The sequence below is a fragment of the Megalopta genalis genome, chromosome 4 (assembly GCF_051020955.1).
Source record: "Megalopta genalis isolate 19385.01 chromosome 4, iyMegGena1_principal, whole genome shotgun sequence".
NCBI lineage: Eukaryota > Metazoa > Arthropoda > Insecta > Hymenoptera > Halictidae > Megalopta > Megalopta genalis.
The window spans coordinates 22221062-22248327 of NC_135016.1; the positions used below are offsets into that span (position 1 = coordinate 22221062).

At 41.3% G+C, this 27266-nt stretch overlaps 1 protein-coding gene across 3 annotated transcripts in view; it reads right to left on the reverse strand.

Moving 5' to 3' along the window:
- Positions 1–27266, reverse strand: part of LOC117219036 (protein fem-1 homolog CG6966) — a 60195-nt gene that overhangs the window by 4560 nt on the left and 28369 nt on the right. The window contains exons 1-4 of one of the 3 annotated variants that reach the window (XM_033467891.2): positions 25359–25886; positions 3333–3492; positions 1864–2064; positions 817–1068 (exon numbers count right to left, since the gene is read on the reverse strand). In XM_033467891.2, coding sequence (XP_033323782.2) covers positions 817–1068; positions 1864–2064; positions 3333–3492; positions 25359–25397 — 652 coding nt within the window. In that variant the 5' untranslated portion in view covers positions 25398–25886. Of the gene's footprint in view, positions 1–816; positions 1069–1863; positions 2065–3332; positions 3493–5357; positions 6464–25358; positions 25887–27266 lie in introns of those variants that run through there. The other 2 variants (XM_076520772.1, XM_033467890.2) reach the window with 2 other exon arrangements.

The window sequence follows — 27266 nt, forward strand, 5'->3', positions numbered from 1 at the left end:
GTGGTAAAACTTTTAACGATGATGACGCTGTAAAATCTCACTCAACTCAGTTTTTGGCCGAAAAGGATCAGACTTTCTACGAGCGTGGAATTTTCAAGTTGTCAGAGAGATGGCAAAAGGTCATCGAACAAAATGGAAAATACATTACAGATTAAACTTCATTCCAAGAATAAAACGATTTTTTATTTCATTGAACAAATCGGCGATTACTTAGTTGCCAACCCAATATTAGCCGAGGCTGGTACTCACGGTATTTGTCACATTTTCGATACCAGACTCGCGTGCACGAGTAAAGAATCATAATATTCTTTTGTACAAATTTGCCAATATTCAAACTCCTCATGGTATGCAATACCTTATGCACGCGAGTTTACTATGAAGGGAAGACAAATTCGGAAAGTTACCTTACAGCTTCCTACACTTTCCGCGGTCTAACTTATCAAATTGTATTTGGCAATAAATAGAATAATTTTCAAGAGATGATTTTTTTAACGAATTTGACGCTTTTCGACTCTTTCCAACAGCAACGAAATGTGTGCAATTACTTTGACAGTGTAGTCAAATATCTCCACGAATTAAAATTAAATGGACTACTAATTTAGTAAAGAAAAGAAATAGATTTCTTAAATATAGAGAGAAATATATAAATATTTCTTAAATAGATTTCTTAAATAATTCTTCAGAAAAGAAACAGATTTCTAAAAATTCGTCAACTTTCAGCCGTTCAACGTCAGGCTCTTCTCTTAACACTTCCTCGTCTCAAACGTAGTATGGAAGGGGAATCAATGTAATCGAGATTTTTCACTCTGCTATAACCTGTTACAGCTGCCATGAGGAACGGCGTAGTCCCGCAGCAGTCCACATCTATTTTAGCTCCATGCTTGATCAACATCTTCACGATCTCCAGCGAGCCGCTTTCGGCACCGTCGAGAAGCGCCGTGTTCCCCTTCGCGGATTTCCGATTCACGTCTGCTTTGAGGGCCAGCAGATATCTGACGATGCTAACGTGGCCTTTGTAGCAGGCGATCATTAAGCACGTATGACCATGATGATTCGCGATCTCGATGTCTGCAATCAGAAGCCGCGTTTCAACGTTGATTAGTTTCTCTTCTCTATTTACGAAATGATCAAAATAGACCGTCGCTCTTATGGAACACCTGCCGTGGTCCAAGCAAGACGATATAAGTATATGAATCAGAAAATGAGTCATTCGTCAAGATCTCCACTGCGGTCGGAAATAATAACCGGAATGTTCTTCACCTTTTATGCCAGGCACAGCCAACCCTTTCTTCTTAGAATGCGGTCGACTGCCGTCGTTAACTATAAATTGACCCCGAGACGCTATGTATAATTACCGGTTGTGATCGCTCGACAGATCTCGCTTTCGTTTATATCTTGCTAGCCCGTTGTTTAACAGGGTAATTGTATAATCAACACTTGGCCAACCGAACGGGGAGATCTCCCCGTTTTAAATAGAGTAGATCGATGACCGAATGGGAAGATCTTCCACGTCTGATTCCAAAAAATTAAAAACGATCGCTTAACTTTATTAAGATTTGCCGTATAAGTTTGCTTCGCGATTTTTATCTTAGTTCAATGAAATACTTTAATTCTATGAAATCATTGAGCTTTCTGACGCGATCGCGAAAGTGTTGATGGCGCTGTGTAAAAGTGTAAAGCCGCTGATCTTTGATAGATATCTCGTTACCATAAAAAGAAGGATGCAAAACGATTTATGGTCTAACGTCTAACGATTTTTTGTCTATGTATCCGCCTATCCACGAACGATACTTCATTACATGTTTAAATGATGATGTAAGAGAGTAGTTTATAATGTTGGTTTTTTGTGGAATAAATACGTACTCGCCCCACAATTTACCAGAAGTTTGACGATGTCGTAATAGCCGTCGAAACAAGCTGCCCGCAGAGGTGTGGATTGTGTCACCGTGTACGTGTTCACCTGGGCACCTTTCTTCACCAGCAGCTTGACCAGAGCATAATGGCCAGTGGCCGCTGCACACCATAGGGGACTCGCGCCTCCTATCGTGTCACCGTCGAAAACCACTGTAGCAAACGATAAATACGCCATTAGAAATAATGTTAAATGTTAAATGTCAGTTCTGCATAGTTCGTTGGTGCATGTGGCACGCTAATATCTCGAAGTCTCTGCTAAAGATCTTGATAATTGCAATAGACAGTAATGTCTCTACAATTGACGCTCAGATTGTCCACAAAAATGGACGATTCGGGAAGAGGAGATACGATTATTCCACCCTTGCGCCTCGTTTTTATAGTTGTTGACAATCGGTAACTATAAAAATGAGTCGCGAGGCTCGAACGATCGTATCTCCTCTTCCCGAATCGCCCATTTTTGTGCGCTTGATTTATAAGCTGAACGACAATTCTGGAGAATTTCATTACAGTAATTTCTCCCCAACTCGCGCTCAGATCGCGCACAAAAATAGACAATTTCGGAAGTGGAGATAATAACATTGTGGCTCGTTTTTATAGTTACCGACTGTCAAGAACTATAAAAACGAGCTGCAAGGCTCCAACAATCGTATCTCCTCTTCCAAAACTGTCTATTTTTGTGGACAATCTGAGCGTCAATTAGAGAGACATTACTGCACGTGGTAGGTACAGTAATTTCTCCATAATTCGCGCTTAGATTAGACAATTTGGGAAGAGGAGATACGATTATCCGAGCCTTGCACCTCGTTTTTATAGTTGTTGACAATCGATAACTATAAAAACGAGACGCAAGGCTCGAATAATCGTACCTCCTCTTCCAAAATTGTCCATTTTTGCTTCCAAGTCGAGCGTCAGTTATGGAAAATCTGGAGCGTCAATTACGTTGAACGCGCTCTCACGGTTCCTTTCAAAAATTGTGCAAGTAAAAAGGTCCCTTTGAAGACGATTAGGCAAGAAGCTGTTAAAATCAACGAGCACGTAAGCAAAAATGTGAGTAGAGCCAAGATTCGTCAAGAGAATGCAATTTTAAACGCAAACAAAACGGCGTTGTATCGTAAGAAATCGCCTTCTCGGCGATATTATTAACTGTCTACGGAAGGCAAACGCTCTAAAATGTCATGCATCGGTACAAATAACGTTTAGCAATTAAAAGACATTTCTTCTTTCATCGGTATCTCGCAAATAGTCTACGCAATCGAGGTTTGCCGTTCGAATTGCGAAATTCAAACATTTCTGCGAGCTCGCGCGAAACACGCGGAAGAAGCGTCATCATTATCGTCCGCGTGTTTTGCGCAAGCACGCAGAAAATTTTTGAATATCGCAATTCACCGCGGTGACTAACATTCGACGAGCATTATTACCTGACCCGGACTGCTCGATGTTCGCTCCACATTTTTCAATGAGATACTCGGCCACGTCGTAATGCCCGTTCCGGCAAGCCATCACTAATGGTGTCGCGCCATGGGTTTTGGCGCCAACCAAACTTTCTATCTCATCCTCCTCGTGCTGATTCAAGAACACCTGCAACAAATGGAACGTACGCAACAAGTGAGAAAAACGTTGGTCATCGCGTTCGCAACTACGAGATATTTGACGTGTTCACGTATTATTACACTGTCCGACAAAATCAAACCTTTTTTCTGGGTTCCGAAGAAGAGAAGACAAGACAAGAATCCGAGAACCGAATTGCTCCATCACCCTTAGTTTTTTAAATAAACGAACTTTTGTAAAAACCCAAAATTTTCGACAAAAATAAGGTATTGCATGAAAAGTACAAACGTTAGAAAGTTCTGATTGGTGTTAAAAAATAGAAGAGAGTTTCCCGAATATAGTGACATGCAATTTATCAATTGTTTTTGGTCCTAAATAGTAATAAATTGATGTCAAAGTTTAAAAAAAGTGTCGACGTGCGCAGTTTCTCCGCAATATTTTTGTATTTTTACGAAAAGTTCTTTGTTCTGCACGAAAACTCTACCCAGGATCGGATTCTGTAGACATTTCTGAAGAAGAAACGGCCCGATAGAAGTGTCGGAACGATGTACATTTTGGGTGGGTCGAGAAAATGTTTGTCGGCAACATGTACACGATGTTTTGTCGCCACGTGCTTCGCTGCTGAAAACCGAGGATGATGGAGCAATTCGGTTTTCGGATTCTTGTTCAGGGAGTGGAAGCTCTACAAGAATTTCATAGTGGCTATAGGAACTCAGAAATCGTGTCGGACAGTGTTATTATGCGACGTCCTCGTAGATCATACGTGGCAAGATAGTAAAATCGTTGCAAGCGTCATTCGTTCGATGGCGTAGGCGTGTAAACAGACAATTATCGATTGTTCGGTAATGCATTGACCGTTAAAAAACACTCGACTCGTTCGTTGTCAATGACATGACTAGAGCGTATTCTACGCGATCGTTACGTTCGCGAGTGCATAAACGGAATGAAATAGCGAATGTAATCGTCGTGTGTCTCCGTTGCACTGAAATTGACCAGTTTTTGCATGCAGCAGCATAAAAGCGATGATTTCTTCTAAATAGATTCGCGATAAACGCTTGCGACAGCTCTCTAATTGACGCTCAGATTGCATAAAAAAAACATGGACAATTTGCGAAGAGAGTTTTATAGTCGTCGGCAATCGGTAACTATAAAAAGCAAGCCGCAATGCTCGAAGAATCGTATCTCTTTAGGGAAAATTGATTGTATGGAAAATCAATTATATTTCTAAAAGATCTATCGAATTCGAACAAATCGATCTGCTGAGATCCGAGAGACAAAGACGAAAGATATCGCGGGAAAATAAGTTGCTCGTCGGACAAACCCGATGCATAAAAAAATGGACAATTTGGGAAGAGAGTTTTCTAATCGTCGACAATCGGTAACTATAAAAAACAAGTCGCAAGGCTGCAATAATCGTATCCCCTTAGGGGAAATTGATTGTATCGAAAACCAATTATATTTCTAAAAGATCTATCGAATTCGAACAAATCGATCTGCTAAGATCCGAGAGACAAAGGCGAAAGATATCGCGTGAAAACAATTCGCTCGTCGGACAAACCCGATGCACACAAAAAATGGACAATTTGGGAAGAGAGTTTTGTAGTCGTCGGCAATCGGTAACTATAAAAAACTAGCCGTAATGCTCCAATAATCGTATCCCCTTAGAGAAAATTTATCGCATCGAAAATCAATTATATTTCTAAAAGATCTATCGAATTCGAACAAATCGATCTGCTAAGATCCGCGAGACAAAGGCGAAAGATATCGCGTGAAAACAATTCGCTCGTCGGACAAACTCGTTTCTCCGAACACTTCGATAAGCAAATTCGTCGACATTTTACATTCGGAACACGGCGGACGCTGCAAATCCTCGTTCTATCCAATGTTTCACTCACGTTCGATACTGCGGAACCCGTTTTGAACCGTTCGAAGGGTGCCCTTCCGGCGCGAGAAACGATATTTCCTGGCGGAAACCACTCGCGACGAGTGCGGCCAAACGAAACCTGCTTCGCGGCGGGAGACGCTGGTCACAAAATCGATCGAACAAAAATTGCTTGCGAAACAACGATTCACTTCGTCGCCGGCGGATACTTCTTTATTCGGCGAACGATAAATATGCAAAATACGTCGGGGCCTTCCTTCTCTTTGCGTAGCTGCACACCGCACTCGACTCGAGACTCGTCTCCTCCGAAAACTGCTGTTCTTCTCTCACGTGCTCGGACGCTTTTGTTCCACCTCTCCCCACTGTTCCGCCGTTATCCAGTTTAACGGCAGTCGTCCTTTCGTCGGCACCCCTCGATCCTGGTCGAATCTAACCACACGGTTTTCCCTCGTAACCCCGCATAGCCGATAAACTCTGCGATAACGGAAATCCGTTCACCGTGATCTTCGAACTGACCGCTGCCGCTTTTCGCTGCTGTTCGCGTTCGAGATCATCGAGGGAACATGCAGGTTTGTTATCTCGGCATATTAGCCGGAGGAAATGAGAAGAGCAAACACCGTAAGATCAGCTTCGACCGGCTCGTGAAAACGTCGGATATCTCCGTTCTTCCGTGCTTCTCTCGTCCTTCGCGTTCTTCGCTCGTCGGTATCGACGATCCTTATCGCCGCCGCAATCGATCCTTCCGGCGATCCTCTTTCTTCTGGTTTCGCTTATGCCACTGCTGCGATATGGACGATCCTCGATTTCGAAGGCGAGCTTCCGAGCAAGCTTCGATTTTCGATCGCAACGCGTCTCTACGTGGTTGTAGGACTCGAAATTAGGGTTAGGGTACAGGACTCGAAATTAGGGTTAGGGTACAGGACTCGAAATTAGGGTTGGGGTACAGGACTCGAAATTAGGGTTGGGGTACAGGACTCGAAATCGGAGTTAGGGTACAGCACTCGAAATCAGAATTAGGGTACAGGACTCGAAATCGGTGTTAGGGTACAGGACTCGAAATCGGAGTTAGGGTACAGGACTCGAAATCAGAATTAGGATACAGGACTCGAAATCAGAGTTAGAATACAGCACTCGAAATTAGAATTAGGGTACAGGACTCGAAATCGGTGTTAGGGTACAGGACTCGAAATCGGAGTTAGGGTACAGGACTCGAAATCAGAATTAGGATACAGGACTCGAAATCAGAGTTAGAATACAGCACTCGAAATCAGAATTAGGGTTCAGGAGGGATCCTTGGGTCGCCCCATACGAGGTGTGCGCGACAACTTCGGTGACCTTCGCGGCTCGCGAACGAACAATGTCGATCGGCGGCGACCGAGAGTGCACGCCTAAGCGCGAGCTAGGCGTCCAGCCAGTTCCCCTATGATCGCGTGAAACCCGGCGACGACGCCTCTCGACCGAGTTCGGGTACCGTTTCGCGGATCCGATTGTCACGAGGAGTCGCGGAGAGAAAAAAGAAACGACGCGACGCGACTAGAACGCGGACGACTCGGGCGACGACTCGATAATGAAAAAGCGGAACCAATGCTCGCACGAAACGGCGTGTTCATCAACTGACCGCCGAGCGGCCCGGAACCCCTAACCGACGATTGGCTGCCGGAGAAACCATCGTTCACCACCACGCAGGACGAGCAGGTCCCGTTAAACGAATAATCGGTGACATTCGGCCGACGAGCGAGAACGGTGAATGGACAAAACGTCGTTCTGCCCTGGGCCATGGTGGGGACGACACCGGATCCTTTTTTCTAGCATTTTTTCCTCGAGCCGTTTATCATCTTACCCCCACACGCGTCCAAATGGTCCAATCCCTTTTCGTCCCCGTTCTGTCTCGGCCGCGTTTTGTCAGAGCGTTCCTTCACGCGTCGCCCGAGAAGATGGTCGTCTCTCGAGGTGCCGTTTACCAATGAAACGCGGACCCTATTCGGTCTCGGCTTGAGCAAATTTAGGCTCTCCGGCCTCGCGGCACCTTTGTCCCCATTGGTTTGCGCATCGTCGCTCAAATCTTTGCTATTCGCGGGAGAAACTCGAGTAAATTCTCTCCGGAATCTTTCTTCAGCTTTTGTAAACAAGAATGAACAGTTTCGGAAGAGGGGATACGATTGTTCGAGCCTTGAAACTCGTTTTTATGGTTACCGATTGTAAATAATTGTAGAAACGAGGCGCAAGGGTCGGATAAGCGGATCTCCTCTCCCCACATTGTCCATTTGTGTTTACAAGCTGAAGACGAATCGGTGAATTACTAGGGAATTATTAGGGATTTACTGTAAAGAGTGAGTGCAATATATTTTCGTTTATGGTTGTTTTACTGTTTTACTGTTTTACTGTTTTACTGATTTACTGCTTTACTGTTTTACTGTTTCTATTAAATATATATATAATAATAATAATAATAATAATAATAATAATAATAATAATAATAATATATACATATATATAATATATATAATATATAATAATAATATACAATATATATATATATATATATATATATATATCGCATTTTAAGTATGTACTGCGTGCTTATGCGCGCCGCTTATTCACTTTTCCGAAACCGTGATTCAAACCATTCGAGCAGCGTGTACTGCTTATGTGGTAGGAGTCTGTGATTGATAGCTTACGCGCGTAACATGATTACTAGCTGTTTACGTCGTTACGACGTGATTTAGCAGACAGACGTAGTTCTCGGCGAATTTATTAATTCGCGATCTTGGAATTTCGTTCGCGACGCGGACGTTCGCGCAAAATCTTTAAAACTTGCCGGGAGCTTGGACCAAATAAAAATATCTTCCCTTCTGTAATTAGTTGGATGTGTTCAAGATAATGCTTCGATGTCCCTGAATTCTTTTAATCGTTCTATTATTTTGAATACATTCATTTCAATGATTGAACTGTTGTAATTACTTTCCGATAAAATTGTACTGTGAGACCGTATTTTAACACTTCCACGACCGCGCTAGGAACCTCAAAAATTTTCATAAAATTAAAATATTTCGTTCGATTAAACAAAAATTATGAAGCAAACTTATATGGCATTGCAAATCTTAATGAAATTAAGCAATCATTTTTAATTTATCATTAATCATCCATTCGGTCGTCAATCGACTGAATTTAAAACGGCGAGATCTCCCCGTTCGGTTGGCTAAGTGTTAAAATTTCCCGATCGTTGTAGCGCGTCGACTTCTACGTTATACGGCGATGTCTCCCTAATTGACGCTCAAATTGTCCAGAAGAATGGACAATTTCGGAAGAGAAGATACGATAATTCGATCCTCACGGTTCATTTTTATACTTACGAATTGTCGACAACTATAAAAAAACGAGTTGCGAGGCTCGACTAATCGTACCTCCTCTTCCCAAATTGTCCAGTTTCGTGCAATTGTCCAATCTGAGAGTCAATTAGGAAGACATTACTGTAACGCGCGCGCTTTGTAGTGTAATTGTATTCGCCACTGTCTTTCAGAAATAGATTCGGATGATTCGTTTCCAATTTCTGTAAAGGTAGCCGAATACATCTACAGTAATGTCTCCCTAATTGACGCTCAGATTGTCCACAAAAATGAACAATTTGGGAAGAGGAGATACGATTGTTCGAACCCTCTCGCTTGTTTTTAATACTTACGAATTGTCGACAACTATAAAAAAACGAGCTGCAAGGCTCGAATAATCGTACCTCCACTTCCCAAATTGTCCATTTTTCCGCGCAATCCGAGCGTCAGTTAGGGAGACAGTTACGTGTAAATTAGCTGACTGAAACCGCAGCGAAATATAATACGCGTCTATACAGAACGGGCCGTACGGTACGATGCGATAATCACACCGCGAAGCAGGTATTTAAAGACACGGGCGCGAGTAAAAATAATGCGAACTCATCCGAGTTTGCGAGGTTAGTGAAATGGAACGTGAATTCGCAAGCTCGCGGCGCCGGTTAATTAAAATGTAAATTCGTTGATTCTACGAGTGCGCGTTTTGTCAGAGGAGAGATCGCGAAGTCGTCTTAGAAATGCAACGATGACTGTCGAGAATGCAGTATCAAGCGCGGCGTCGCTTGCAGTTCGATTGCATTGCGACTTTATAAACGTGCCTTTCACTTTTTCACCGAGCGGCTTAATTAATTATATATAAAGAGTCCGGGGAACTGCTCGAGCTTTAACGAAAGATTAAAAATATGTTACTCCGCGAGGCTATTTCGGGAATCTGCAGCGACAAACCGTATTTGATTTACCAAAAGTATGCCAAGACGGCAAATGGTTACGTAGGCGACGAGTTTCTCAGTCTCTGCCAGCTTAATATTTCGAAGGTACAGCGTCTAACATTGCGGTTCGAGGTTCATATTAGGCTGCGTTCGCTGGCTGACTCGAGTCACGCGTTTTCCGATGCATGGGAATGCTGATACAAAAAAAAAACAGCCGATCATATTGCCAGTTTTAATGTACGTGTGGAATAATTAAAATTAAAACGTTCTGCATCGATTGCAAGAAACAAGTGCCACGTTTGCATTTACAGTAATGTCTCCCTTACTGACGCTCAGATCGTCCACTAAAATGGATAATTTGGGAAGAGGAGATACGATTATTCGAGCCTTTGCGGCTCATTTTTATAATCGTGGACAATTTATAACCATAAAAATAAACCGCATGGCTCGAATAATCGTATCTGCTCTTCCCGTATTGGTCATTTTTGTGGTCAATCTGGGCGTCAATTGGAGAGACATTACTGTAATTCTTTCTTTAATCATTTCAAGTTGATAACAATACAATAATACCTTTCGATTATTTCAATTCGTCGATCGTTTCGAATCGCTTCTATTTATTACTGCTAAAAATACGTAGAAATCCGCAGTCTGTCTTCTAGAAACACGTCATGCCAACGTGCCAACGTCCAAACTTTTTCAACGGCGATCAATAGACCGCGCGTTTTATGGTTTATGTGGCAAAACATTCAGCGATGCAGAGAATTCAGGACAAACTCGATGCGATACTTATCTCGTTTAGAGCTCGATGGCATTTCAGTTCTCGATTGTTTCAACTAATTTCTATTTAATCCCGCGGTTTCTGTTGAACACCGATCAGAGAGTTTGAGACACTAATGTTTGAAGCAGTCGGTTTTAAATCACCCAAAAAATGTGGAGAGTATAACAATATCATTCGCTGACACAGTGATTAACGAGCGCGTAAAAATAAATTACGTTACTGCGAGATGTACAGTCGTGAGTCGAATCAATTCTGTGTCGTCGACGGGGAACATTGTTGAATAGTTTCAGCGTGATTGACGTGTAGGCAATGCGGTGCCCGGCAATGCGGATCTTTCGGGACGTATTTATGAAGCATAAAATCGTGAAAACAGCCGTACGGTGCCTCGCAAATTTATTTACATTATAGATAGTTTGACAGGTTCCGTTTTCTTCTAGAAGAAACTAACGCACCGCGCGGCTACGTCGGAACGGACGACGGCATATTCCGTTACTCGGCTGACCGATTTTCTTTTTCGTGGGCCAGCCCGGCTGCGACTTTTTGGATCTTAGTCGGCGAGAAATGTAGGTAACGGGAACGAAAGCAGTCGAATACATAGTGGTCGCTTGTAAAACGATCGAACACCGTGTTTCCTTTAACGGTGAACGACCCGGTCGCAGCCTTGCTAACAGAGAGACGCTATTCTTTAACGATGCGTGGACAGTCTGTTGCGTTCTCGCAGATACCCGAAACAATTCGTGCGGCTTATCTATTCGAGATCGTATTGAAAGAGAATTTTTCGCGGTACAGTAATTTCTCTCGTATTGTTCCTCGACTTGGGAACGAAAATGGACAACTTGGGAAGCGGTGATACGATTGTTCGAGTCCCGCGGCTCGCTTTTCTAGTTGTCAATCGTCGACAACTGAGCCGTTTATTTTGAAAGTGGCATAAGTCACTTTTTCAAAAAATCGAGTTAATTACAATTGAACGGTATCTTTTCATTAAAAAAAAAGTGACTTATGCCACTTTCAAAATAAACGGCTCAACTATAAGAACGAGTCGCGAGGCTCAAATAATCGTACCTCCTCTTCCCGAATTGTCCATTTTTGTGCACAATCTGAGCGTCAAGTAGGGAGAATCTACTACTGTACATATCTTGCAGAGATATTGTAGCAACGAGGATATAGTTAAGACCTCTGTTCTCTTTGTAATCACACGGTGCTTTTATTTTTCATCTTTATCAACGTCCTATTGTCCGTGCAAGTTCGTGCGCTTAGATTTCTTACGCGAATTGTACGTATTTGTGACAAAAATGAACGAGCGAAATAGAACGAAGCCGCGAAGCGTTGAAAGAATCGAGAAAATACTGTTACATTATTTCTGACTCACTGAAATTATCACAGAAAAAGAAGAGTACATCTTTATGTTATTTATTTCATTCCTTAACAAATTTTTATTTTGCACGGAAGAATTTGCGATTTATGTTTAAACAATCCCGAATATTCATATAATAAAGATATAATAAAGATAATTAAATTTACTAGCTAACAAAATTGCCAACGATTGCAGGAACATTTCAGCTCGCAGTGCTTCTTGGGTGAAAATGAACGATGCACCGTGAAAGCGGAGGCACCAAGCTCTAAAAGAAATCCAGGTTTATCGTCGAACGTTTTGCCTCGCAAGATTGCCACAGTTTTTCACGAATGGCTAATTTATCGTTCGAACATACTATTTGCACTATACACCGCAGGTGTTCAGCCGCAGGAATTTCTACCGTAATCGACGCATGGTATTGTTCTTACACCCGACCTTGAAATAACGAGTAGGTTATGAAAAACAACGGCGTCCAGCAACCAGGTTGCAGTATCAATTTGCATCTGTACATGCCACAGCATCGCGCACAATCATGACGGAGTCATGAGATGCCGGGGTCATCGGCGAGCGTCCTTGAAAAGAAACCGACATGCAACCAAGTTTTCTTATCTCGGTCGCACTCTCGTGCAAAATCTACTCGTTTCTCGCAACGATGTAACCCCGCAGCTACGGTAATGTCTCCCGTACTGAAGCTCGTGTTGTGTACAGAAATGGACAATTCGGGAAGAGAAGCTACGATTAGTCGAGCTTTGCGGCTCGTTTTTATAATCGTGGACAATTTATAACTATAAAAATGAGTCGCGAGGCTCAAACAATCGTATCTCCTCTTCCCAAATCGTCCATTTTCGTGCGCTTGATTTCTAAGCTGAACGACAATTGTGGAGAATTTCATTACAATAATTTCTCCCCAATTCGTACTCAGATCGCGCACAAAAATAGACAATTTCGGAAGAGGAAATAATAACATTGTGGCCCGTTTTTATAGTTACCGACTGTCAAGAACTATTAAAACGAGCTGCAAGGCTCGAATAATCGTATCTCTTCTTTCCAAATTGTCCATTTTTGTGCGCTCGATTTATAAGCTGAACGACAATTGTGGAGAATTTCATTACAATAATTTCTCCCCAATTCGTACTCAGATCGCGCACAAAAATTTCGAACACGTAACTTTATACTGTAAATTCTTCCTAATTGCCCCTCAGCTTGTACACAGAAATGAAATAATTTTAGAAGAGAAGATAGATAGAAGATAGTTGTTGACAATCGAAAACCATAAAAAAGCGAGCCACAAAGCTCGAACAATCGTATCTTCTCTTCCAAAATTGTCCATTTTTGTGGACAATCTGAGCGTCAATTAGAGAGACATTACTGTAACCCCGCAGCTACAGTAATGTCTCCCTTACTGACGCTCAGATTACTGTAGTACTCCCTTACTGTCCACAAAAATGGACAATTTGGAAAGAGGTGATACGATTATCCGAGCCTTACGGCTCGTTTTTATAATTGTTAACAACTTATAACTATAAAAACAAACGGCGAGGCTCGAATAATCGTATCTTCTCTTCCCAAATTGTCCACTTCTGTGGACAATCTGGGCGTGAATGAAAGAGACATTACTGTATTTGGTACTCGATGTCGCCGCATTCCACTGGAAGCTCATTCTCGCAAGCACTATGCACGCGACCCTTTCTCCCAGGGCGCGAATATAGGTCGCGTTCCGTTTCCCCTAGCCGTTAATCATGATGCCGTTCGAAGTTTTACGACTTTTCCCTTCGGCGATAGTTTAACAACGCGGAGTAGACGCCAGTTTCATTTCGCAAACTATAGAGAATTATCGTTTTTTATAAATAGTGTCGCGCTAATGCACGGTGACCGTTAGAGATTTTATGAAAGTCTGGGCCCCGAGGTGTTGAGACGCGTGATTAGAACTGAACTCTCGTGACGAGTTCACGCCGGACACTTTGTTTCTCTGATCGTTAACACGGAAACCGAGTTTTGCACGGTCCCTCCGAAAGTTGGACGTACAAACAATGAAACTGGCTTCGGACATCGTAACAACGAGGATTGTGTGACACCAGTTCGGAGGAGAAGATGTTAATCTTCTCTGTTAATCTTCGTCTCCTGTGGAAATTGCGAGAGCTGAGTCGAAATTTCTTTCTTTTCTTAATTTGATCGAGTTGGAAATGCGACGGTTTTTTCTTGGAGTTTAATCATGTTCTATCGTGGTGCAGTAAATTGCAATGAATGTATTTGTGCAACACTTTTTATCTCAATTATAAGTAGATTTGCGGTAAGAATTTATATGATGATTTCGATGAGACGTAAGTGTAATGAGACAGTGTATTTATTTGTTATCTATTATTTTTATTTTATTGTTATATATTATTACTCACTTTTGTCAGAAATGATTAAAACTCACGGTCTAATTGCGAGTGTCGGATCTAATATAATTAAAGTTCTCTCTTTGCTTCTAATATTTACTGATCGATGATAAAATGATTACAATTTAAGCAGAATAAATTCTTGCCATTAAAAACCCTGCTTGTACCACAAAATCAAACTCTGAGTCTCATGTGTAATAAAAAGCAAATCATGTGCAATAAAGTAGAAACTTTATGCATTCGCAACTTGTGCGATTTTTGACGACTTTGCAAAAGGATTTATACCAATCGTGAACGAAGACACTAACACATAAAAATGGTACATTCATTTACAATATATTTGACACTTAAGACTAGCAAAATGTTACATACGCTTTTCACGCCGCGACGAATTTTCTATGAAAATTCTGTAGAAGACGGATAATTTTCTATCTAACACGGATTCGCGGGAACTCGTTTCCGCAAACTAGAAATTACACACACACATACATACATACACATCCGCATTGGCAACAATACGAACGAAATGCAAATCGTTCGAACGTACCGTGCATGTTCTCATGCTCGTAAAAATTCGGTGAACGTTTAGCGTATATATTATAACCGACGTTTCGTTGTCGTAATTTTTCCGGCGAACAAAAACTGTCCGACGGAATATTTGCGACCCGCAACGTCCTCGGAAGGAGGATCCTTCTTCTTTGCGGCCGTTCTGCACAAGGCAGACGAAGATGATTTGCAACGTGCGTATACCTGAGAGCTCGGCTCGGAATAGATTTTGCGGATTCTCTTCCTCGTGAGATTGCGATCTCGTTTGTTCGACGAACAGTATTGTTCTTCCCCCGCGGTGCCCTTGAACATGTTTCCACTACAAATTAGTAGATATTTCACGAAGTCGGGAGTTGCGTCGGTGCTCGTTAAAGCGAAGAACACAGACGACCACGAAGAAGATGCCTCTTACACGAGTTCCAAGTAATTAGACCGCTGATTTTTGTTCGTTTATAGTATGTACAAGGACTCTCGTATAACAAAGAATGCTAAATTGTTTTTCTATTAAGCAAACTTCGGTGGTTGTTAAGATGAAACTTTTAATCCTTAAGCAGTCGCGTAATTAACAAATTTTGTTTGATCAGTGACATTTTGAATTTTCTCTTGTAATCAAAATATTTGAGCTAATTTCAGCTAAAATATTATTCATTATATAATCATGTCTTTATTTGTTTAGAAAGATTCATTTAAAGATACATAATCGATTAATAGACATTCTTAAAATTTCTTTTTTAATTCTTTTTCGTTGAAAAGGTGAAAATTCTTCATTTCTTAGGGCAGCACATTTTTCGAAGCGCATTTTTATGACAAAGATAAATCAAAGCACGAAAAAACACATCAGAAGAATTCAAGAATGCTGCTATATTATTTCCAAGTTGTTCGAATAATTAATGCTAGATTTGCGACGCACTAAAATCAGCTGTTTTATATTGATTCATGAAACTAACAATAAGGCATTTGTTCTGATTTTGAACGAGTGTTATTATAATATTTATACAAGTTATATATATATTATAATATATATACATATATATTATATTACAATATAATATAATATAATATACTATAATATTATATATATAATATAATATACTATAATATTATAATATAATATAATATACTATAATATTATAATATAATACAATATATATTATATTATAATATTTATACAAGTAACAGATATATTGAACAAATAACTCATAAACGCATCTTTACAATCCGAATGATCGTAAATGAAAAAATTACTCCGCGTCTACAAAGTTTATTACATTGATTAAAATTTATCCGACGCTCTGCTCGCAGGAGAGAATCGTAAATTCCTCTTCCAGATTTGGCACAGTTACTTTATCAAGTGGGATGTCCGCGTCCCTCGGTTATGGTAATTCGTTTTGCATTACAATTCACAGCGAACCGCGCGTCGAGCGCGTTTCCGGGTCAATTATGACACCGACTAATATCGGGCCAGGGATCAGAAATTTCGATCAAACTGTCAGATCCCGACGACAAGCGTGTCGTAAACTATGGTGGTTCGTGACTCGCTGGAAAGTGTAACAGTTACGGCGAGAAAGAAATTTCGTGCGCGCACAGACAACTGCGGGCGGCGGCAGCGACAATTTCAGCCTCGGGAAATTATGTCGCACGGTAATTGCCAGCTCGGTCCATTACGCTCGGGCACGGTCTCCGCGGTACGAAATTACATCGATGTTACGGAATAATTGTAAATTGCGTCCGATAATGTCTGCGATCGCGCGACGCGGCAGATTGACGCGCGACAATGATTTCGAAAGTAATCAAAGCGCACGATTGTTGGTCCCGCGCTACGCGACGGCTGAAATAGTTCAGGGAAACAATGAATCGATTATCGATCCATTCGCACTTTATCTCGGCTGATAACGTTTCGAACAATCGACGTAATTATGCAGAAAAGTGAACTAAAAGCTTGACACTTTCAAATTTTCTTGTTCATTTTCGTGTTCATTTCTTGAGGTATACGAAACCGAATCAATTGGTATATCGACTGCCACATATGGTCACAGCTTTTCTCGTCGAAATGAAAGATTAATTTTCATTATAATCTATTACTTAATAGTAAGATATACTTAATAATAATAGTATAATAATACTTATTATTAATTATATTATTATAATACTTATATATATAATATATATATAAGTTATATAACATTATAATATTATTATATAATATTTGGTCTAAGTTTATTATTATTATTATTATTATATTATATATATATAATATTATATATATAATATAATAATAATAATAATAAACTTAGACCAAACATTCTTAGGATCTGCGATATCAATTTTACAAAAGCAGTTGCTGCAACGAATTTTGTCCTTCCCGTTGTAATATTGCTGATGAAATTGTCCAGGAGACTTTTTTATGGTCACTGGTATGGTCATATTAACACGCGTTAGGTTAACAATTTAACTGCTCGAGCGTGCTCGTTGATGCGAAAACGAATATTTCACGAGCACGACATTTCCGCCATAAGGAGGACATTATTAAGGAGTTCTTTTCTGAATAACAAGATGTTCCAGAAAGTCATGCATACGGATCACGGGTCTTGACCTCGCAACAAAATTGCACGAAAGCGGAACGTTTTACCGTTCGTCCACCAGGATTTTACACAATGCTCTTAATCTATGGTACAAAGTAGCTTACAAACACAACGTTAATTTCGTATTTTCGTACTCGATCTAGATACAGCAATGTCTCCCTTACTGACGCTCAGGTTGTCCAAAAATGGATAATTCGGGAAGAGGAGATACGATTGTTCGATTCTTGCGGTTCATTTTTTATAGTCACGAATTGTCAACAACTATAAAAACGAGCTGCAAGGCTCGAATAATGGTATCTCCTTTTCCCAAATTGTCCATTTTTATTTACAACTGAAAATTAGGAAGAATTTATTGTACTACTATAAAAAGTAGCTATATAAAATAAATAACTGTAAGTAGATTGTAGATTTTTATGCAAAATAAAAATTGTCCGAGCTTATCCTGAGAAACTTAAGTCCGATGAAACTGTCCTTCCGCGCTTTCAGTTATTATTGCTCATATTAGAAAGATATTCTTCAATTCTTCTAATTGAAGAATTAATACGGTTTCGTATTTAACCTAGTTATTTTAGTCATAGTTAGTAGATAAAATCCACAGTCTAACAATAAGTATACGCAACTCGTTTCAATGCTTTCCTCGCAACTAGATGATGCAGCATTAGCTGTGCAATGGTGCACTAATCAAGATTAAATTAAAATACGCTGTAGTACAATATCTTTTTATTACTAATAATATACGCATCATTAACTCTTTGAGATTAAACATTCCTGTTTAATAAAAACTGTATCTGCGCAATCATATGTCTAGTTCTATTTAAATAAAGTTCATTATTTTGAACGCTATATCATTGCATATTTCACTGGAAGCGTGAAGGCTCGAATAATCGTATCTCCTGTTTCCAAATCGTCCATTCTCGTGCAGAATCTGAGCGTCGGTTAGGGAGAAATTACTATATTCAGAAGGTTTTAAAAATTAATAGGCTCTGAAAAATTCCGATAAAGTACCGATTAAATCTGAAATATTGGTAATTCGAAGTTACAGCCATGCGATTAGTGGCACGCTTGGATAATATTATGTTAAATGAGATACTTTGTTGCAGGCCGTGTGCCGCCACGTTGAGTAACACAGCCGACGGTGATCGATAAATTAAAAATAATTTCCGAGATTTTTTCTAAAGGAGGGTATTGGGTCGTTCATTTATTTCGTAAGAGATACGTTCTCGGATCGCGTCGTTAACATGTTAACATCATGGTCCGGTTGGCAACGCGGCGCATTAATATGGGCGCGATATCGGTTGCAGGCTGCATTCTTTGGCGAAACGGAAAACGAAACCTGTTAAATTGGTTCTGCGATTGCTTTCATTGGAAAGAAATAAGAGCGCAGAGAATGCATAGGCAACGTGGAACAACTCTTTCGAAGGTAGAAGCGAACGAACGATCGAAGGTTCTATTTTCCAATAAATCTTTCGTCGAACCGGGAAGAATGACAATTTTTTAAAAGGCAATTTGTAACGGACCTAGTGAACAATCGTTGCAAATTTCGCCACAAAGGTACCGGCTGTTTACTTCCGCAAGAACGTCGACGATTTCTTCTTCGACACAGAAGACAGCAAAATTTTCCACGAGAACAAATATTGATTTCGGTTCTTCCATTTTTCCATTATTTTCTCGCATGTATTTTTTACCGATTAATTTACACGATATTCCACAGACGTTATCTTTAAAGATAATATATAATTGAAACGAGATTTATACACTCGCTTTTCCACATTCCGTGAATAGTGAACGTAAATACATTTTTAAACCACTCAAATGCGATTTGTTCGTTTCAGTTTTTCCTTGAGAAAAACGAAGAATGTTATTTGAATTTTTTTATTACAAAGGGGGACGTTTGCTTTCGTTGTTAGAATTAAAAAAAGTCATCAGACATTCAAAGTATTGCATTACGAATGTGTTTTTCAACAGGTATGATTTCACGCGAGTTCCAGGTATCTCAATTAGCAATTCAAAAATCCAGGTGTATTTTATTTTCCAACGAATGTTCGTTGCGTCTAACATCCTCGCAATTTGACGCTACACGTAAAATACATTTTCGAGTGACCTGAAAGTGCGAACGAAACGAAACACAATGCTTAAAATACATCAAACGCGTCTTTCTCGAAAGCTGATTGGTCAATCAATTTCGAACGAAGCTCGTGCAATTCGTCATTGGTTCTCCCAGGTGCTACGCTAGCAATATTAACATTACCTTCAATGTCCAACAATTATTTTTATTTATTTAGAAGACGGTGCAACCTCCAAGGAAAATTGTCTATCTTCCAGAAAATCATTCGTTTTTTGCGTTCGTATAACCGTGACAGGTGTTACGGAAATACGGGTTTGCCGGCCGAACAGGTTTGCATAATTGTACGTTGCCCAATAAACAAACGAGTTCGACTAAGAAAAAGAAAAAATTGTTCCCCCAGTTTGCGTATATACATATGTGACATTCCGCGTAATGTCGAACTCCGTACCCGTCGATTTGCTTTCAACGAAAGAAAAATATAGGAAGGTCACTTGCTTTTATATCTGTTACACGAGAAATTCCTCCTCTCCCGAGCGAAGCGTTCGTTCACCTTTCACGGTTACGACTTTTCTTGTCCTTTTACTTTTCACTGTTACGGATACCGGGGACTGACGCAACACGCTCCCTCCTTTTATTACGCGGCGAAGATGCTCTCCGGGGCCTCTTGTGTGTTAGAATGTTTACAGCGTGAATTAGTCATTGGCTCGTGACTGTTTGCCAAGTGCGTTCACCCCGCCTCGGTCGATCCGATCTATTAGCATGATAATTAGTGACGATCGTCGGGGACGATTGCCGGGGAATATGGAATTGCGAATAATGTATTACGGTCTTCCCGGCCGGCGCAACGCGTTATAAATAAACATGCGGCTTGCGCGGCGAAATACGAGGCCTTATCCAGAAACAGCGAAAAGGATCAATTCAATGGCCGACGATGGGAAGCTCGGGAATAAAGGCGGACAGAGACGAGACAGACAGCGGCACATATACGTGCGCGCGCGCACGCACACGCACAGAGCGAGAGAGAGAGAGAGAGAGCAGAGAGTGCGAGAGAGAGAAAGAGAGCAGAGAGTGCGAGAGAGAGCAGAGAGTGCGAGAGAGAGCAGAGAGTGTGAGAGATAGCAGAGAATGCGAGAGAGAGAGAGCAGAGAGAGAGAGAGAGCAAGGGAGAGAGCTAAGAGTACGAAAGAGAGCGAGGGAGAGAGCTAAGAGTGCGAGAGAGACCGTGGGAGAGAGCTAAGAGTGCGAAAGAGAGCGAGGGAGAGAGCTAAGAGTGCGAGAGAGACCGTGGGAGAGAGCTACGAGTGCGAGAGAGAGCGAGGAAGAGAGCAGAGAGAGCGAGAAAGAGAGCAGAAAGAGCGAGAGAGAGAGAGTGGCAGAGAGCGAGAGAAACACAGAGATATAGCGAGCGAGAGAGAGAGAGAGAGAGAGCGAGAGAAACAGAGCAGAGAGACAGGGAGGGAGAGAGAGAGAAAGAGAGAGAAATGGTTTATTCTCTCGCAGGCAGCGAACGCTGAAGACGCACGATATCTGAATGCGAATACGCTATAAAACACGGACGGGGAATTCTTTTTCAGGACCGAGTTTGACGTCGGTATACTGACTGCAGCATGAATAACCGGGAATTACCGTCGACATAATGCCTCTTCGTTTCGAAGCGAACCGAAGCATTGGAAACAAAGAGACGAGTAACATTTTTATATTTTCGAGTCGAGAACAGAAATGGCTCGACGGTTTCGTATAATTTTGTAAATCATTTTAGTTCTATAGACAGTTCAACGTTCTATAGACATATTATACGAAGTATTATACGACATAATGTTCGTACACTACACCCGTTAATCATCAGTTTCATCACCTTCATCGGTATTAAAATCGTCGATGACGAACAGATTCGTGCGAATTCGATGAATAAACTTACCGAAACTACGACATCCGAAATTGATGTTGGTTTTCACAGCAAAGACATTTTTTAACACTAACGCAGAATGTTGTCAGCCTTCGTTCTCTTCACGGGATACGGTAAATTCTCTCCGATTGTCCCGCACAGCTTTGTAAACATAAATGAACGATACGATACGATTGTTCGAGCCTCGCGGCTCGTTTTTACGTTCGCCGATTGTCCGCGACTATAAAAACAAGCCGCGAGGGTCGAACAATCGTATCACCTCGCTTCCAAGTCGTCCATCTTTGTTTACAAGCTGAGGAACAATTGGAGAGAATTTACTGTGCTCGTTCAGGAAAAACTTCGCTCGTGCCGAAGATACAGGTTCTCTTCTATTTTAACCAGTTAGCTGTGTTTGACGAGTATACTCGTCACGGAGAAATGGCAGTATTTTGTGACACGACGAGCATACTCGTCGCGCGTAAGAAGCAGCGACCATTGGCTATTTAAATTGTAATTTTAACACTTTATCGACCGCTAGCCTATTTATCGGCTTTTCGATTGCCAATGTTTATCGATCGCTAGCCTATTAATCGGCTTTTCGATTGCCAATGCTTATCGACCGATAGCCTATTAATCGACTTTTAGCTATCGACGGTTTTCGCTTCTTTACTGTTTTGTTAGTAGCTGACCTCCCCATATCCTTATGAATTATAATTATAATAATTATATTATTATTTATTATTATTTTTAAAGGAATAAGCACAACACAATGAATAGCGAAAATTTAGCCGGTACTGGGAGCAAATGCGCGCGCGACTAAGCCAGTCCTTACTGAGTGGCAGCCTCAACCACGACCGGACGATAAAGTGTTAAGGAAAAGAATAACATATTCTCAAATTTCAAGATGTTCAGAATATTTTCAGGCCAATCCTGCACGAAGTTGTTTACACTGTTATAAAAATAAAATTAGAGAAGAATCACGGTATTGGTGTTCGACGTGCAAAGTGCCATTATATATTGTTCCTTGCTTTGCTAAATACCACTCTCTCTACAGCAGCAATTTGAATTTTTAACTTTTATACGTATTCGATTATCCCTGGGTTTTTCGTTTATTATGTATACGGTATATGTTAACGTCGGGCGAATAAGTAAATATTAGTAATAAAATTGTTAATTTTATCAAATAAAACCGTCTTTTTGATCCAATATTTTAACAGCGACGCTTACATTGTGTTTGACGAGTATACTCGTCGTCGCTCGATTCTCGCGACACGTATAGGTGCGCGCCCTGAAATGGAGGCGCCACAGCTAACTGGTTAAAAGTTTGTAGACACGATCGATGCGCACAGATCCGCGATATGACAATAACGAACTCCGTACACACCTTTACAGCTTACTATGAAACACTTAAAAGCGTTAATAAAACACTTTCTGAACATTGCGTAAGGCGGTGTTCGAATAATAGTGTACACAAAACGTTTTGTTTCGACCACGGTATCGGCTTGCCTCATTTTTCTTAAACAGTCGTCCGCTCAACCATCGAAAGCTAGCCGCAGAAACACCGTAAAAAATATTTTATAGCTCGGTTACACGGCTTTGTTTCCATCGAAAGGAACCAGTTTCTCGTCGCCATTGTGCAATCGGCTGTTTCCAAACACCGGCGATATCGCAACGTTCGCGCGATAAAATGCGTTCCGAATTTTTCACGCAGCATCGCACCTCTGTTTCCGATATCGAACGGTTTCTCTTCTTATTAGCGCTCCGGTAAGAGCATTACACGCGGCTCGCGATAATTGAGCCGTTTATTTTGAAAGTGGCATAAGAGTCACTTTACCGATTTTTTAATGTTTATACGAAATTATTTATACCGAGAAAAATATCAGTATCCTGAGATAACAAGTACAAGTAAATCTTCTCGAAAGTTAGCATCCAAAATTTTAAACGTGTTAAAACGCAAACCCTTAAATATATCGACTTAAAAACAAAGCGACTTATGCCGCTTTCAAAATAAACGGCTCAAATATTGTTATACTATTTTTCAAAATAATTGTAATAGTATCAGACTCGTTTATATCTAAAAGAATCTTAAAATTGCAAGTTTTGTACTTGTCAATAGGCATTCATATGCATAAATCGCAATAAATCATATAAAATAGAAACAGCGTAGATCAGAAAATATGTTTAAAGTATAATTCAAATAGCTTCGAGTGCAAAGTGGCATAATGGAAAGGAATAATTGTTCAATTAGAACAGGCTGGTAAACAGGCTGACGTATTTAAACGTTATCTTCGAAAACATGTTTCACGTTGCAGTCGCCGAGAACGTTCGTTTCTCGGGACTTGAAGTGCGCGATTTGCCCCGAACGAATGAACAAGACGAGTCGAATCTTCGTTCTAATCGAGAAAAGCATCTCTCTGAAATAGAAACCAGGAATTCTCCGTATTCCACGAATTCTCCTTTCATTTTCAAAAGAGGCAAACCCTTAAATATATCGACTTAAAAACAAGCTCAATTAGGTATAACAGCGACCTGCCAGGACACTGGTAAGTTTTCAAGAGAAGAAACAAGATAAAGAGTATATGATCGAAACATTTTTTGTGTGTGTCGGTCTTCCGAAACCCACGATTTCGTGATCGGTCATTTTTGAGAATCGAATTTAATTATTTGCGGAACGATTAATTATTCTGTCATGTTCACGGTCGAGTGATCGTCCGGTTCTTGCCGACTCTCCGAGCGGTCGTAAATAACGCGGACCTTTTTGTCAATGTGAAAAGAGTTCGCGGTGTTAAATGAATTGTTGAATGGACGAGAAAGTTACGTCTGCACTGAGAAATCTTGCGAAATTGTTGTTAGTTACTTCGCCTATGCTATCTTTATCTAACGCACTGTGTTTACGCATTATATTTAATAATATTTTTGTGTATCGTATTTATCGCATTAAATGCATCGTATCCTCTTATAAAACACGACAAAAATGTCGTCAAGGAGACGCTACAAATTCTCCGAATACCATGCTACGTGCTACAATTTTAAATAATTATATTCACAAAATTGCTTCGATGTTCTTTACGTAAAATACGGAATCGTGGTCGAAGCACACGCGGAACGCAGGCAGCGCGATCGTGTTAATGTACTTTTTTTTCATTTGCTTTGTACACAAACAGTGCGGGAGAATGCGAGAGAACGAACAGTCCTTGCGCATTGGTAATGGAAAACAAATTAGCGATACTGCGCGTTCGGCTTGCTGGTGTCGTATAATTGCAACGTCCGTTCTAAAAAGAAAATGCGATTAATAGCCGTGCGACTTTTATGCAGTTAATATTACAGAAGCACCAGGTAGTCGTAAGTAACCCTGAATCAAATTGATCTGTCTTGATACCATTCGATAAATCTTCGAAACAAGACCTTTTTTTAGCAGCTTCCAAATCCACCGCAATGAAAGAAGTCAGATCGCGAAATTGTGATCTTCGTTTCTTCGAAGATTCTTGTTCCGCTCAAGAGAAAATTACAGAAAAATTTGAGGATATTCTTCCCAGCAGCACGCACGACTATGAATTTTTCCAGAATTTTAAGAATCTTAAAATTATCAATTTCGTAACAAAGTTCTCAGAATGGCAAAAACGCTCGAACGCTTTTCGGAGTCTTTTTTTAAACCGAAAACGCGTAACATCTCGTATTCCAACGAGTCTAATCTACGCGAAGCTAACAAGTTCGATAACAGATAATTGCTAAAAATCTATTCTATACGAAACTAACAAGTTCGCTAACAGATAATTGCTAAAAAACCATCCGTTTCTACAATCGGTTCGCAAGAACTCAATTCACCGAGGAACACGTACGTAACAAATAGACGGTTGTTACGCTTCAACGATACGCAACACCTGTTTTTGCGAAGTCTTGAAACACTGCCGAGCTAAATAGATCTTGATTGTCAATGTCAAATCAACGTTCCGCTCGTTCAACGTGCCGCTCATTAGCCTGCGCGCGACTCTGTCAATAAGTCCGATTTATTTTCGTAAACAACTGCAGAAAAATCATAGCATCGGGTAACTCGATCCCCGGCGACCGCAGGATTCTCAAATCAAACGAGAACACCGCGCGCGAACACGTTGCAACTCGCATGATCAATTCATTCAATCGGAACATAGAACGAGCCAGTGGGAAAACTCACCCTCGACAAGTGATCTTCGGCGTTCGCCACGTTATCCATTTCTCGACTTCCCTTTCCGTATATCCGTTCGGCGCGTCTACAACTATCCCATTTCGTTGAGAAACTTAAAAGAGAGCTTACGGCCGAAAGCGGCGAGGCTAAAGGCACAGCGGAGTCCTCTCCGCCGCACTTTATCGAACCATGGCTATCCCGTTAGCAATGGCGGCACTATATGCTCGTCCAAGAGAGTGAAACAGAGACGGAACTTACTTCTTGCGAACTCGCTCAGATATTTTCTCCGGCGAGAAGCGGCAAGCTGAATCGCGTCGAGGATACGGCGATTGACCGCGATTGTTAGACCGATTATCTCGTCGGGCGCGAGGCATCGACACCGCCGAACTCGCGAACGTTGCCACTGCACACTGAAAACACGAGGCGCCGACCACCGATCGGAATTACCATGACACGGTTGCGAGGACAGCGAACCAGCCGAGCAACCGATCGACCGGCGGACCGAGACTCTTCGATAACCTGAGACGAGAGGAACGGACACCGGTGTCCCGCGTGCCAAAGCGAGGAGAAGTGGTTGTTGAAACGGAACGTTCGCCCGCCGTTTCCCCGAACTCTGCGCGAGATTCAAGCAAATCGCGGCGCGAAAAGAGAAGGAGATAAAGAACCGGCCCGAAGAGGAACACACCTGGTGAAAGAGGGGGGGAGGGGGGATCGAGGAGAGCGAAAAAGAGTGATAGAGAGAGATAGAGAGCAGAGAGTGCGAAAAAGAGAGAAAGCGAGAGAGAGCGAGAGAGAGAGCTAAGAGTGCGAAAGAGAGCGAAGGAGAGAGCAGAGAGAGCGAGAGAGAGAGAGCAGAGAGAGTAGAGGGTGTGTGAGTGAGAGCGAGAGAGAGAGAGAGAGAGAGCGAGAGAGAGCGAGGGAGAGAGAGAGAGAGAGAGAGAGAGAGAGAGAGAGAGAGAGAGAAGATCAAAGTGGTGGTCAATTGGAAGTAGAGAAACGTGGTAGCAAGCGCGCATGCTCCTCCGCGTGTACACAGATGTTTACGCAACGGTTTGCGAGCGACGAGCCGATCGCATAAGCGTTTATGCGCCAGAACGCCTCGCGTCCCCCGTAACTTTCTAATTGTTCTTCCTGATCGGCTCTTACCGGTTGTTGCGCAACCAGATATGCAGCCAGCCGAGTGTGTATCATCCTCGATCTTGCTCTTTCCGCCGATTACGATCGGTGCACACGACGCCGAATTTCCTGTAAGATTCTGCCGAGTCTTCCTGCAAAGACTAGGTAAATGCCAAAGCGTACGAGCACTCTTGGCGGATTTGACTTACGCGTTGCGCGTAATGTGTATGGGTGACAGAATTGTTTGCTCAGAATCAACACATGAAATGCCACGTGAGTTACGTTGACAGTTTCACTGCGGCGTCGGGTCGTAGGCGTGATCGTAATGTTGTTTTTTTTTATTTTTATCGAACTTGTCGATCGATCGTTATTACAATGTATCGAATGAAAATTGTGTTAACGCGCGCGCGGCTAACTACCGTCCTCAGTTCGAACGTGTTATCTGCTTAATTTGCCACTTTTCAGGATATTTTTAAGCGATCGGAAGATTACGCGCGTTTTACTTTTTAAACGAAGTTCGAATATTCTGTAAGCTTCATAGCGATTCCGTTCGTAATTCCATAGTAATTTACAAGTAATTCCGTTTATGTATTTGTTTTCGCTTGTTTAAAGATGATTTTATCAATGTAAAGCTTCATCTTTCATAAAATGATTAGCATTATTAATACATACGTAACATCATTAATAATTCTAATTCGAATCGGGACAACAAGTGCTCAAGGTTCGAGAAATACATCCAACACACTATCAACCTTGTTTACTGTTCCATTACAAAGTCAACCAGTCAATCGGTATTTAGAT